This window comes from Carcharhinus amblyrhynchos, chromosome 28 (assembly GCF_965287045.1).
Source record: "Carcharhinus amblyrhynchos chromosome 28, sCarAmb.v2.hapA, whole genome shotgun sequence".
Classification (NCBI taxonomy): Eukaryota; Metazoa; Chordata; class Chondrichthyes; order Carcharhiniformes; family Carcharhinidae; genus Carcharhinus; species Carcharhinus amblyrhynchos.
Window position 1 is genome coordinate 16632587 of NC_137351.1, and position 15186 is coordinate 16647772.

A 15186-nucleotide genomic window follows, 5' to 3' on the forward strand; every position below is an offset into this window, starting at 1 on the left:
ACCTCACATTTGCCAACATTAAATTCCATTTGCCAGTTCCTGGCCCATTCACCCAGCCTATCTAGATCCTTCTGCAGAATCTCCACACCCTCCGCACAATTTGCCGTTCCACCAATCTTGGTGTCATCATCAAATTTTGACACCATACACTCGGTTCCCTCCTCCAGATCATCTATATAAATGGTGAATTGCTGAGGCCCCAGCACTGACCCCTGGGGCACTCCACTAGTCACCAACCGCCAATCCGAATAGCACCCATTGACCCCCACTCTCTGCCTCCTATTTGACAGCCAATCCTCTATCCACGCTAACACCCTACCCCCAACTCCATGCCCCCTGACCTTCTGCAATAACCTCTTGTGAGGCACCTTGTCAAACGCCTTCTGAAAATCAAGAAACACCACATCCACCGGCTCTCCTCTATCCACCGCCCTGGACACATCCTCATAGAACTCCAATAAATTCGTCAGACACGACTTCCCCTTAACGAAACCGTGCTGCGTCTGCTCTACCAAACAATTCTCCTCAAGATGCCTCGCTATTTTCTCCTTGATGATGGATTCTAACATTTTTCCTACAACAGATGTTAAACTAACCGGCCTATAATTCCCCGCCTTTTGCCTGCCACCCTTCTTAAACAACGGCGTAACATTAGCCGCTTTCTAATCTTCCGGCACTTCCCCGGAATCCAGCGACGTTTGGAAAATAATCACCAAGGCATCCACTATCACCTCTGCCATTTCCTTCAGAACCCTTGGATGCATTCCATCCGGTCCTGGGGACTTGTCCACAATCAGCCCCCTCCAGTCTGTCGAGCACCGCCTCTCTAGTAACAATAATGTCATTCAGGCCCTCCACTCCTACCATCTTTCCATCGCTAACACCCGGCAAATTATTCACGTCCTCCTCCGTGAAGACCGAAACAAAAAAGTTATTCAGGGCCTCAGCCATTTCCCCATCCCCTACCACTAAGTCCCCCCTCTCATCCTCTAAGGGTCCATCATTCACCCTAGCCAGCCTCTTCCTTTTTATGTATTTATAAAAACTCTTGCTATCCTTTTTTATATTAAGCGCTAGCCCAGCTTCATAGTTTATCCTACCCTTCTTTATCAACTTCTTTGTCATTCTTTGTTGACATTTAAACCTCTCCCAATCCTCTTCTCGCCCACTACTCTTAGCTACTCTAAACGCATCCGCTTTTAATTTAACACTTTCCTTTACCTCCTTCGTTATCCACAGCTGATTATCTCTCCTCCTATGATCCTTTTTAACCATCGGAATAAATTTCTGCTGAGCACCAAGAAAGATCTCCTTAAAGATCCTCCACTGTTCCTCAGCAGACCTACCTTCCAACGCGCTCCCCCAATCAACATTCGCCAATTCCTCTCTCATCCTCTTGATAGGCATACGAACAAACAAGGAATAGAGGAACATAAGCGGTTGGTCTAGATAGGATACCATGATCAGCACAGGCTTGGAATACCAAAGGGCCTGTTCCTTCGCTGTATTGTTCTTTGTTTATTTGTCACAATTCATGCATGTCACTCACCTGTTTCAGGCCTCAGTCATCATGATCTCAGTTGAGTTTAACACTCTAAATACTACACTGCTGCTTAGTGCTGGATTTAAAATGTGTTTTCTTTTGGAATACTGTTGTATTTTGGTTTCTTCCGAGTCTCATCTGATAAGTTACTATTTTTGAAATAAAACTATTTTTGGAGTGATAACCTGAAGTGATGATGAGCTGCTAACTTTCAGCTCACCCCAGGAATGAATGGCTCTATTATGACCTTGATATTGGTGTATCTGATTGAAAAAGGTGTGCTGTTGATACACTATGACTTGTATAAAGCAATTCTTAAATGTTAAATCTGCTTTGGCATAGTGTTTAAAAAAAGAGAGTACATTCTCTTTATTACCAATCCAGAAACAAAAAAAATACTTTGAGAATATTAACCAGGAATACCCTTCGCTGTTTATGATGAATAACTGGGCCTTCACTTAATAAAAAGAGCAAAAGTGTACCATTTAATAACTGTATTTGTTGCTACTCTAAAGATACCTGTGCCTTTAATATTCTTCTCTCAAGTTGTTCCTCGTTTTCCATTGCCCAATACCTACAATTAGAAATAAGACTGTTTTGCAAGGTATTTTTTACTTTTTATCCTTTGGGTATTCAGGTTCCAATAAAGCAACTGTAGGTTTTCTTATTTCTCAAATATATTCTTGAGGTGTGGCTAGGGCTGCATTTCCTATCCATTTTTAATTGGGGGCTACAGGACAACAGAAACAAATTAGTATGAACTTAAAACATGTGGCGTACCTCGTTAGTTTGTCATTTTATTGAATTCCCAACCTTTACTATTCCAACACCATAGCTATTGTCCTGTATAATCCAAGCTATTTCTGTCTGTCCGCACACTACGATGCTTACTTCTGTTTCATTTTAGCCATACAGCCAATGTGCTGATTGCAAAATGGAATAACTATATTCAATTCATAAAAGACTTCTACTTACCCAGTCCGTTGTGAAAGGAGCACCATTGGACATTAAGATACGGACCTCATCATCCTGTCCTGCTCGTGCAGCTTCTAAAAGCTTTTTCCCCAAATCCACTAGAGACATCTAGGCAGAAAACAATGGAATTGCAGCAACACTCATCAAACAATAAAATAGGCACTGCTCTCTCAAACTAGTTACATTACTCCCTGGGAAAACATTGATTTGCAGAGAAATCAGGATATAAATGTTTCATTTTACACACATTTAGTTTAAATCCAATGTGTGGCGTTTGAATCGTGTTCAATGTTATTGTCATAACTCTCAATTCAATTCTAATTATGAGGGCATTGATTTTTCACCGTTTACAAATTGGAATGATAAAAAATATGCGTAAACTTGACTTCAACCAAATTCTGAAAGGTGATTTTCACTCATCACCCATGCTTGTAACAATCTACAAGACCAGACTTGTTCCGACACAGGAGATGGCTGTTTGGCCCATCGCGCCCGCACTATTTCACTGAATGAGCAACTCAGCTCGTACTATTCCCGCGCCTTCCAACACATCACCCTGTACGCTCTTCCTTTTCAGTTAACAGACCAACTCCTTTTTGAGTACTTCAGTTGAACCTGCCTCCACCACACTCAGGTTATACATTGCAGACCCTGACCGCTCTCTGCAGAAGTATTTATCTTCATATCACTTTTGCTGCTTTTACTAACTACGTTAAAGCCTTGTCCTTCACAATCCTTTCATGACACATCTGTTTCTCTGTCTACTTTGTCCAGGCCCTTCGATTTTAAATACTTGCATTAAATGTCCTCTCAAATTACTTTTCTCCAAGGAAAATAGTCCTAACTTCTCCAATCTATACATGTTACTGAAGTTCCTCATCCTCAAATCCATTTTTTTGTGAATCTTTTCTACACTCTTCACATCTTTCCTAAAGTGCGGTGCCCAGACTGGATGCAATATTCTAGGCTGAGGGCTAACTAGTGTCTTATACAAATTCAACTTAATGTCCTTGCTCATGTACTATACACTCCTATTAATAAAGCCCAGGATAAGTGCTACTTATGTCATTAATTGCCCTTTAAGCTGTCCCGCTACCTTCAATGATTTATGTTCTTATGCACCCAAGTCCCTCTGCTCCTGCCTTCACTCTAGAAACATGGAAAATATGAGCAGGAGAAGACCACTTGGCCCTTCAAACCTGCTCCGCCATTCATTACGATTAAAACTGATCATCCAACTGAATAGCTTTCTCCCATAACCTTTGACCCCATTCGCCACAAGTGCTATATCCAGCCACTTCTTGAATACATTCCATGTTTTGGCACCAACTACTTCCTGTGGAATTCGTTACCACAGGCTCACCACTCTTCGGGTGAAGAAATGTCTCCTCACCTCCGTCCTAAATGGTCTACTTCAAATCCTCAGACTGTGACCCCTGGTTCTGGATTCCCTCACAATCAGGGACATCCTCCCTGCATCTACCCTGTCTAATCCTGTTAAAATTTTATAAGTCTCTATGAGATTCCCCCCTCATTCATCTGAACTGTAGCAAAAACCAATCCTAATCTAGTCAACCTCTCCTCGTACATCAGTCCCGCCATTCCCAGAATCAGCCTGGTAAACCTTCGCTGCACTTCCTCGAGAGCAAAAACACCCTTCCTCAGAAAAGGAGACCAAAACAGCACACAATATTCTAGGTGTGGCCTCACCAAGGCTCTGCATAATTGCAACAACACATCCCTCCTCCTCTATTTGAAACCTCTCGCAATGAAAGCCAACATGCCATTTGCCTTCTTTACTGCCTACGGCATCTGCATGCTTACCTTCAGTGACTGGTGCACAAGGACAACCAAGTCCCGCTGCACACTCCCCTCTCCCAATTTAGTCATTCAGGTAGTAATCTGCCTTCTTGTTTTTGCTTCCAAAGTGAATAACCTCACATTTATCCAAATTATACTGCATCTGCCATTGATTAGCCCACTCAGCCAACCTGTCCAGATCATTCTGAAGGATCTCTGCATCCTCGTCACAGTTCACCCTCCCACCCAACTTGGTATCATCTGCAAACTTTGAAATGTTACAATTTGATCCCTCATTCAAATCATTAATATAAATTATGAATAGCTGGGGCCCCAGCACTGATCCCTAAGGCACCCCACTTGTTACTGCCTGCCAATTTGGAAAGCACCCATTAATTCCTGCTCTGTTTCCTCTCTGCCAACCAGTTTTCTATCCATCTCAATACACTTCTCCCAATCCCATGCGCTTTAACCTTGCACAATAATCTCTCGTGCAAGGTGTTGTCAAATACTTCTGAAAGTCCAAATATATCAATCGACTGGCTCCCCCTTGTCAACTCTATTAGTTACATCTTCAAAGAATTCCAACAGATTTGTCAAGCATGATTTCCCCTTCATAAATCCGTGCTCACTCAGTCTGATCCTGCCACTGCTTTCTAATTGCTCTGCTATAAAATCCTTGATAATGGATTCAAGAATTTTCCCCACTACTGACGTTAATCTTACTGGTCTGTAACTCCCCGTTTTCTCTCTACCTTCCTTTTTGAATACTGGAGTGACATTAGCTACCCTCCAGTCTTCAGGGAATGTTCTGGAGTTTATAGAATCCTGGATGACCACTATTTCTACAGCCACTTCCTTAAGTACTCTGGGATGCAGATTATCAGGCCCAATTTTATATTATCTCCCCACATTGTTCCTGCCAAATAAATCTCTTCACATTTCTCCTCATTGGACTTCATCTACCACCTGTCTGCCCACTCCATCAACTTGTCTATGATTCTTTGAAGTTCAAGTTAAAGTTAGTTTATTAGTCACAAGTAGATTTACATTGGCACTGCAATGAAGTTACTGTGAAGATCCCCTAGTCGCCACACTCCAGTGCCTGCTCAAGTACACAGAGAGGATTTAGCATGGTCAATTCACTTAACCAACATGACTTTTGGACTGTGGAAGGAAACTGGAGCACCCGGAGAAAACCCATGCAGAAACGTGCAGACTCCACACAGCCAGTGACCCAAGCCAGGAATCAAACCTGGGTCCCTGGCACATAGAGGTATCAGTGCTAACCACTGTGCGGTATCAGTGCTAACCACTGTGCCACCCACTATCCTCCTCAGTTCACAATGCTTTCAAGTTTTGCATCATTCACAAATTCTGAAGTTGCGCCCTACACACTAAGGTCTAGGATATATATCAAGAAAAGGGCTCCAACTAATCTGGGAATTTCCACTACAAAACTTCCTTTGGCATGAATAACATCCTTTAACAACTACTCTGTTTACTGTCACTCAACCAATTCTGTTGTAGACATGTTACTCCTGTCCCTTTTATTCCATGAACTATAACTTTGTTCACAAGTCTGTAATGAATGCCCTTGGAAGTCCATGTACACCACATCAACCCTCTCTATTATCCTTTCAAAAAAACTCCAGCAAGTTAGTTAAATATGATTTTCCTTTAAGAAATCCACACTGCCTTTCTTTAATTAACCCACATTTGAACATATGACTAATAACTTGTTTCAGAATATTATTTCTGGAAGGTTTCCCAGCATCAGCTAAACTGATTGGCTTGAGTTGCTGCATTTCCCTTTATACCCTTTCCTGAACAAAGTCTGCAATTCTCCAGTCCCCTGGGACCAACTCAGTCCAAGTCTAAAGAATTATTGTCTAACTCTGCAATTTCACTCACTTGACTCAGTATCTGGTCCCTGTGCCTTACAATTTTAGTAGCGATAAAGTATCAAATACATCCTTTTCAATTTTAAGTCCATCTAGTGTCTGAGTTACCTCCTCTTTTACTGTGGCCTGGGCAGCACCATCTCTCTATGTACAGATCAATGCAAATTATTCATTTAGTACTTCAGCCATGCCCTCTGCCTTCATGTATATATTGCCTTGTTGGTCCCTAATTGGCCCTACTCCTCCTTTTGCCACTTTTAATGTACCTACACTGGATGTACCTACACCAAGTTCACCCACACTACATGGACCACAGTGGTTCCAGAAGGCAGCTGACCACCACTTTCTTGAGGGCAAGTAAGAATAGGCAGTAAATGTTGGCCTTCACTGTATGAAATGGCATGTTGGCCTTCATTGCAGGAGGTTGTTTCAGGAGCAGGGATGTGTTGTTGCAATTATACAGGGCCTTGTGAGGCTACACTTAGAGTATTATGTGCAGTTTTGGTCAACTTTTCTGAGGAAGGATGTTCTTGCTCTCGAGGGAGTGCAGCAAAGGTTTAACAGGCTGATTCTGGGGATGGCGGGACTGACATATGCGGAGAGACTAACTAGGGTAGGATGGTTTTCACTGGAGTTCAAACGAATAAGGGGGGGAATCTCATACAGACATATAAAATTCTAAAAGGACTAGACAGGGAGGATGTTCCCAATGGTAGAGGAGTCCAGAATCAGGGGTTACAGTCTGAAGATTTGAAGTAGACCATTTAGCATGGAGATGAGGAGACATTTCTTCACCCAAAAAGTGGTGAGCCTTGGAATTCTTTACCACAGGAAGTAGTTGATGCCAAAACATTTGAATACATTCAAGACGCAGCTAGATATAGCACTTGGGGTGAATGGGATCAAAGGTTATGGGGAGAAAGCAGGATTAGGCTATTGAATTGGATGATCAGCCATGATCATAATGAATGGGCAGAGCAGGCCGAAGGACTTCTTCCTGTTCCCATCTTCCATACTTCTACATTTCTTGCCAGTGACACTCACATCCCATGAAAGAAAAAGAGATACTTTCTAAATATCCAGAATTGTACAATTTATGGAAGAGTATTTCCTTAATGTTTGCATTTTATGAAATACATTCAGTATTTCATAATGAAACCCAATTTGCCTTAATCTTGACTGCAATGGTCAGGAATTTCAAGTCCCACCAAACCTCAGACCTCACACACATGCACAGGCTGAGGTCAGTATGCTTGTGTCAGGGAGAAGAGCACGAAAAACACCATAAGGTGGCCAGGTGCGGAGCACCATAACCAGTAAGTGTCCCAGACAGGGAATAAGGGAGGGGACCAGACAACTAACAGGGGAGACAGGACAAGGAGAGGTCCCAATTAATTGAGCAGAAACAGGTCCAAGTTGAGAGAGAGAAGCAGAGTAACAGGCTTAAAGTTGGAGAAAGGACTGCGTAAAACAAGCTTGGCAGGGCCACAGATCTGAAGTTGAGCCATTCCCCAGGATACTCATAACAACTTACAAGCACAATTTCAGCTTTATGACTGCACCAAACAGAACACTACTGCTCCAAAGGGATACTTATGTCCCAGCAGTCAACAGCATGGAGTTAACAACTTTAAGCTGCTTCTTTGAATCTTTAGGACTTCTCTAAGGCCTCTACAATTGCCAAATTCTGAAGGCATAAATGACAGCCCCCCACCTTGCAAGGTTTCATTTTGTCTTCCAAGATTCCATTTCCTTGGATTCCCAAACATACACCCAAACACCAAAATGAGTCCATTATTTATATTGGACTTTTTCCTGCAACCAAAACAGAAATCTAACTCACTCACTCACCTACCCCAGCTCCCTCACCCATCAGCTTGAGAAAGTAACAACACAATGGTTTGGTGAAGTAGGTTCTATTTTGGTGCCAGTAAATGCAGTGAGATAGTGCTCTGATTCCTAGATTAATTATGATCTCACTGAAGGGTGGTGCAGACACCTTGGGCCATTCACCTTAAGTTTCTGAGCTCAGTGAAGCAGCAGAATCTTACAAACATACGAATTAGGAGCAGTAGGCCATTCAGCCCTGAAGCCTACTTCTGCTCCTGTCTTACTGTCCTAGTACTGGTAAACATTTGTACAAGCACCCAGATTCTCTTTGCAGATTTAAACAGAGAGCAGAATCTGAGAAGGCAAGATGGTAACTCTGCGAGCTGGGCCATAATTGAAGCCGACCATGTTGGAGCGATGTTTGGAGAGAATTCTAAGGCAACATCTTTGAAGATCGGAATCTCTCACATGATGGAGTTTCAGTGAGATTGTGACTCACTACGACTGATGTCTGGGAATGGAATCTTGGAAGACAAAATGAAACCTTGCGAGGTGGGGGGCTGTCATTTATGCCTTCAGAATTTGGCAATTGAAGAGGCCTTAGAGAAGTCCTAAAGATTCAAAGAAGCAGCTTAAAGTTGGTAACTCCATGCTGTGGACTGCTGGGGCATAAGTATCTTATAGGAGTCCATTTTGGTCACATTTGGCATTTAGAGTCATACAGCACGGGAACAGGTCTTTCAGCCGAAACAGTCCATGCCGACCAGGGAGCCCTCTCAGCTATCCCAATTGACCACATTTGACCCATACACGTCTACTCTTTTCCCATCCATGTACTTATCCAAATGCTTTTTATATGTTGCTAATGTGTCTGCCTCAGCCACTTTCTCTGGCAGCTCATTTATTTACACATCACCTTCTGCACGAAAAAGTTGCCCCTCAGATCCTTTTTAAATCTTTCCCATCTCATCTTAAACCTATGCCCTCCAGTTTTCGATTCCCCTGCCCTAGGAAAAAGACTATGTGCGTTCATCCTATCGATGTCCCTCATTATTTTATACACCTCAATAAGGTCACCTCTCATTCTTCTACATTCCAAGGAATAAAGTCCTAGCTTGACCAACTGCTCCCTGTAACTCAGGTCCAGTAGTCCTGGCAACATCCTCACAAATCTTCTTTGTACTCTTTCCAGCTTATCAACGTCGTTCCTATAACAGGGCAACTAAAACTGAACACAATGCTCCAAGTGCAGCCTCACCAAAAACTTATACAACTGTAACATAATGTCCAAACTCCTATACTCAATGCTGACTGATGAAGGGCAGCGTGCTAAGCACCTTCTTCACTACCATGTCTACCTGCGACACCGTTTTCGATGAACTATGCACTTGTACTCCTAGGTTCCTCAACACTCGTCAGGGCCCTAACATTCACTGTACAAGTCCGACTGTTGACTTTCCAAAATGCAATATCTCAGTTATCTGTGCTGAAACCAATTGGCCAATTTCCCTAAGTGATGAGGATCCCCCTGTAATTTTTGATAACCTTCTTCACTATTGATACCTCCTAATTTAGTATCATCTGCAAAATTAACCATGCCTTGTACATTCACATCCAAATCATTTATATAAATAACGAATAACAAGGGTCCCAACACTGACCCGAGGTACACCACTAGTCACAGGCCTCCAATCCGAGAAACAGCCATTGACCATCAAGCCAATTCTGAATCCAATTAGCTAGCTCTCAATGTATCCCACATGACCTAATCTTCCAGACTAGCCTATCACATGGACCTTGTCAAAGGCCTTGCTAAAGCCCATACAGACATCATCTACCATCCTACCCTCATCCATCCTCTTGGTTAGCTCTTCAAAAAACTCTAACCATGCACAAAACCGTGTTGATTATCCCTAATCAGATCATGACTATTTGTCGCAATGTTTGACCACACTGTGCATGTCAATTCATATGTTCCTCATTCACTTAACATTCAGGGTAAATACACAATAGATACTATAAACTGTTTTATCTTTTTGATTTTGTATTGTAAAGTTTATTTTTTTGTTCAAAACCTGTGGAATATTGTGGTTTTATTCTCTTAGCAAGTGTCTTGAACCTCGAGCTTTGTTTACATTAAACATTATTGATTCCTAACCAAATTTCCCAAGAATTCAGGGGTCTGGCCAAGAATCATAACAACTGTAAAAAAAAAACCACATCCCATTCAACAAAATACTGTACTGAAAAGGCAGGCATCAAATTGGGATGTAATAATTTTTTCCCCAAAGTAAGGAACATTTTTGAGGGGGGGGGGGGGGGGGGGTGATCAGTGGCCATGAGACAATGCATCCTTTTCACTACACTGGAGGCCAGAACCAGCAGAATTTGGCTCAGATGCTGCAAAATGGATCAGGGTTTCATCCGCAAAGATGTCACTACAGAAATGCAAATTCAATCTCAGACAATTCTGAAAATTTACACTGCAAAGACTGGCACAGGTAATATGGATACAGCCACCGCTCTACGTGCTGGGTAAAATCCAAGCAGGCAGGTCTGTTCCAAGGACAAGCAAACTTTTCACAAACATTTTAAACTTGTGAAGCACTACATACATTGCGATTCTTAAATTTCAATTCCAAATTGCTAGAACAAAGAACAGTACAGCACAGGAACAGGCCCTTCGGCCCCTGATGTTGTGCCAAACAGGAAGCCAAATTAAACCAAATTAAATTGGTGACTAGTGGAGTGCCGCAGGGATCGGTGCTGGGGCCTCAGCTATTTACCATTTATATAGATGATCTGGAGGAGGGGGCTGAGTGTAGGGTGACAAAATTTGCTGATGATACAAAGATGAGTGGAAAAGTAAATTGTGCGGACGGTGTGGAAAGTCTGCAGAGGGATCTGGATAGGCTGAGCGAGTGGGCGAGGACCTGGCAGATGGAGTACGATGTTAGCAAGTGTGAGGTTATCCACTTTGGCAGGAATAATAGTAGGAGGGACTACTATTTAAAGGGCGAAAAGCTGCAGCATGCTACGGTACAGAGGGACCTGGGGGTCCTTGTGCATGAGTCGCAAAAACCCAGTCTGCAGGTGCAGCAGGTGATCAAGAAGGCGAATGGAATGTTGGCCTTTATAGCAAGGGGGATAGAATATAAAAGCAGAGAGGTCTTGCTGCAACTGTACAGGGTACTGGTGAGGCCGCAGCTGGAGAACTGTGTGCAGTTTTGGTCGCCACACTTGCGTCAGGATATTTTGGCCTTGGAGGGAGTGCAGAGAAGGTTCACAAGGCTGATACCGGAGATGAGGGGGTTAGACTATGAAGAGGGACTAAATAGACTGGGTCTGTACTCGGAGTTTAGAAGGATGAGGGGGGAATCTTATAGAGACATATAAGATAACGAAAGGGATGGATAGGGTAGAGGTAGAGAGATTCTTCCCGCTCAGAAAGGACAGCAGGACTAGAGGGTACAGCCTCAAGATGGGGGGGGGGGGGGGGGGGGGTGGGGGGCAGTTTAGAACAGAGTTGAGGAGGAACTTCTTCACTCATAGGGTGGTGAATCTCTGGAATTCTCTGCCCGTTGAAGTGGTGGAGGCCACCTCGCTAAATATATTTAAGAAACGGGTAGATAGGTTTTTGACAGACAAGAGAATTAAGGGTTATGGGGAGAAAGCAGGAAAGTGGAACTGAGCCACTTCAGATCAGCCATTATCTTATTGAATGGCGGGGCAGGCTCGAAGGGCTAGATGGCCTACTCCTGCTCCTATTTCTTATGCTCTTAAACTTATCCCTTCTGTCTGCCCTTAGTCCACATCCGTCTAATCCTTACATATTCATGTGCTTATCTAAAAGACCCTTAAACTCCCTTATCGATTTGCCTCCACCACCACCACGACCAGATGTCTAAGCACAGTAAGAAGTCTCACAACACCAAGTTAAAGTCCAGCAGGTTTATTTGGTAGCAAAAGCCACTAGCTTTTGGAGCGCTGCTCCTTCGTCAGGTAAGTGGGAGTTCTGTTCACAAACAAGGCATATAAAGACACAAACTCAATTTACAAAATAATGGTTGGAATGCGGGTCTTTACAGATAATCAAGTCTTAAAGGTACAATGTGAGTGGAGAGGGGGTTAAGCACAGGTTAAAGAGGTATGTATTATCTCCAGCCAGGAATTAGTGAGATTTTGCACGCTCAGGTAAGTTGTGAGCATCGTGAGGGTTACAGATAGCGTGACATGAACTCAAGATCCAGGCTGAGGCCATCCTCATGTGTGCGGAACCCAACCATCAGTCTCCACTCAACGATTCATGTGTCATGAAGGCCATCCTGGAGAATGCCCATCCGAGAACGCCCATCTTAGTGTGACACGAACCTATCTGTAACCCTCACGATGCTCACAACTTGCCTGGGCTTGCAAAATCTCACCAACTGTCTCGGCTGGAGACAATACGCATCTCTAACCTGTGCTTAACCCTCTTTCCACTCACATTGTCTGCACCTCTAAGATCACCTGTAAAGGTTCACATTCTAACCATTGTTTTGTAAATTGAGTTTGTGTCTTTATATGCCCTGCTTGTGAACAGAACTCCCACTTACCTGATGAAGGAGCAGCACTCCAAAAAACTAGTAGCTTTTGCTACCAAATAAACCTGTTGGACTTTCATCTGGTGTTGTGAGATTTCTTACTATGTTTACCCCAGTTCAATGCCAGCATCTCCACAAGATGTCTAAGCTACAGTGACAGCAGTCACAATTCTGCTTTCAAAGTAGTTCAAAACATCAGGCACTCAAACAACTATTTTCTGTCTGAAACCAGTTTTCCCCCTTAGAAAGTAGTGTATTTTTGGAAATAATTCAACAAATTCAGATGAAGACCATTAAAATAATGAAGAAACGTATCAAAAAAGGTAACTCAAGTTTGACCAATTATTAGAAGCTGTTGTTTCTGCAGGGTCTTCACTTGCTGCAGCTAATATCGGAGCTACTATTCCAACTGCAACTTTGACAGGGTGCGATAATGCAGGCATTGTTTGATTATGCGAATCTTGACTTATTATTGGCACGTGTATTAGTACACAGTGAAAAGTATTGTTTCTTGTACACTAAAGAAAGTTTAAAATTTTACTGTGTTAACTATGTTTAGTCAGCAATAAGATTAAATACACAGCTCCACATAAGGAAGACACCTCATGAATTATTCTTCCGTAGACATATTCAGCAATTCTTACAGGACCACATGCATGCTATAACTCTAATAGTTGAGACTTCCCAGAGAAAGAGTGGATCGATGTAAATTTCAGGTTTGACTGTAAGGCAGAGTTGTTAGAACTGTTCTCAGCATCCCAGGTGCGGGATGGGATGGAGAGGAATTATTAGAAAAGTCACCCAGAGTCTTAATAGGGATTGCTGCTGAAAAGGGAACGTTTAATCCCAGGATGAGGGCTACATGGCCTGAACTGGCTCAACGTTTAAATCCACACAGAATCTGCACAAATGTTACTCACAACAGGATTGGTCACTATTTCCCTGCATTTACTGTCAGTATTAAATTACACTCTACTCAACCATTTTAATTACTCAAACTGGGGCTTTTATTTCTGACCCCGTGGAGAGCCCAGCCTGGACTCTTTCTGTGCCCTTTCCCCGATTACCCCACCCCAACCCCGGGGCGGATTGTGAAGCAGAGCTTGGCCGAGTGCCGCTCTCCCGGGAGGCCGGAAACCTGGAGCCGAGGCTTCAGGAAGCTCCGCCGCCGAGGCCCGAGCCCCAGGACCGGCTGGCCGCTCACAGGAAGCGGGCGGGCGGGCGGCCCGGGGCCTTTCCGGGGGAAGTCCGCTCCCCGGCGCCGAGAGAAAGATCAACTTCCACATCCGGTAGGCCATCGCCTCAGCGTGACCTGGAAAAGCTTCACCGCCCGCCGGCACCGGGAGAGACAGAGAAAGAGAGAGAGAGAGAGAGTGGCGCCAGGCCCGCACCGAGATCCAGCCCCCGGCGTTCGCTCCCTCCCTCAGCCCGGGGCCTACACCTACCTCGACACTGGGTGAAGGGCTGAAACTGGCTCGGGCCGGGCCTGCCGAAGGGGGTGCTGCTCGGGCCGGACCTGCCGAAGGGGGTGCCGCTCGGGCCGGGCCTGCTGAGGGGGTGCCGCTCGGTCGCTCAGGCCCCGCGCTGGGAGCGAGCGTAAAGCGGACCGCGGAGGGTGAGTGTGGGCACACGTGACCTGGACCGCGCGCTCCAGCTGTCCGCCGCCATCTTGCTGAAGGAGCCAACAACAACTTGTATTTGTGCAGCGCACCTGGCACTTGGGCTGTTCGGCTGGGAGACGAGGAAACGTGCTCAGAGGTGGGTTTTAACATAAATAATCCCTCCAGCTTGTTTCACCATTCATTAAGAGTAATCTCTATATTGTAGAAATTCTACAGTACAGAAAGAAGCCATTCAGTCCATGGAATCTGCACCGACCACAATCCCACCCAGGCCCTAACCCCCTATCCCTACATATTTTACCACTAATCCATCTAACCTAAGCATCTCAGGTCAGTAAGGGACAATTTTAGCATAGCCAATCAACCTAACCCACACAATTTTGGACTGTGGGAGGAAACCGGAGCACCTGGAGGAAACCCATGCAGACACAAGGAGACAGTGACCCAAGCTGGGAATCAAAACCAGATCCCTGGAGCTGTGAAGCAGCAGTGGAAACCACTGTGCTACAGTAAGAGGCACTCTCCTGAAGAAGGAGCAGCGCTCCAAAAGCCCGTGCTACCAAATAAACCTATGGTCTTTAACCTGGTGTTGTGAGACTTCTTACTGCGCCCACTCCAGTCCAATGCCAGCAAATCCACATCGTTAAGAGTTTAGCTAATCTGATTCATCATCCTCCCAGAGAAGAAATTTCTCCTCATCTTTCTCTCCTTTAAAATAATATTTTTATTTTCTGTTATTGCTACGAAAAGTGGGTAATTTTACATTTTCCCCACATTTGTCAATTTTTTTGCCTGGCCATTTAAACTATGTCCATCACTTTGCACATTTTTTGCATACTCAAACCTTACTTCCAAGGGATTGGAGTACAAGAATATACAGGGTTTTGGTGAGACTGCATCTGAAATACTATGTTCGGTTTTAGTGTTCA

The 15186-nt window shown here is 44.0% G+C and overlaps 2 protein-coding genes across 10 annotated transcripts in view; one reads left to right on the forward strand and one right to left on the reverse strand.

Moving 5' to 3' along the window:
* gabpb1 (GA binding protein transcription factor subunit beta 1) overlaps positions 1-14181 on the reverse strand; it is an 83800-nt gene extending 69619 nt beyond the window's left edge. For all 8 annotated transcript variants that reach the window (XM_080214269.1, XM_080214268.1, XM_080214265.1 and 5 more), the window contains exons 1-2: positions 14081-14181; positions 2519-2626 (exon numbers count right to left, since the gene is read on the reverse strand). In XM_080214269.1, the coding sequence (XP_080070395.1) occupies positions 2519-2626 (108 nt within the window). In that variant the 5' untranslated portion in view covers positions 14081-14181. The remainder of the gene's footprint in view (positions 1-2518; positions 2627-14080) is intronic.
* Positions 14182-14301: 120 nt separating this feature from the next.
* usp8 (ubiquitin specific peptidase 8) overlaps positions 14302-15186 on the forward strand; it is a 66568-nt gene continuing 65683 nt past the window's right edge. Inside the window, exon 1 of one of the 2 annotated variants that reach the window (XM_080214257.1) lies at positions 14302-14393. The gene's annotated coding sequence lies outside the window, so the exon portion shown is untranslated. The remainder of the gene's footprint in view (positions 14394-15186) is intronic. The other variant, XM_080214259.1, reaches the window with a different exon arrangement.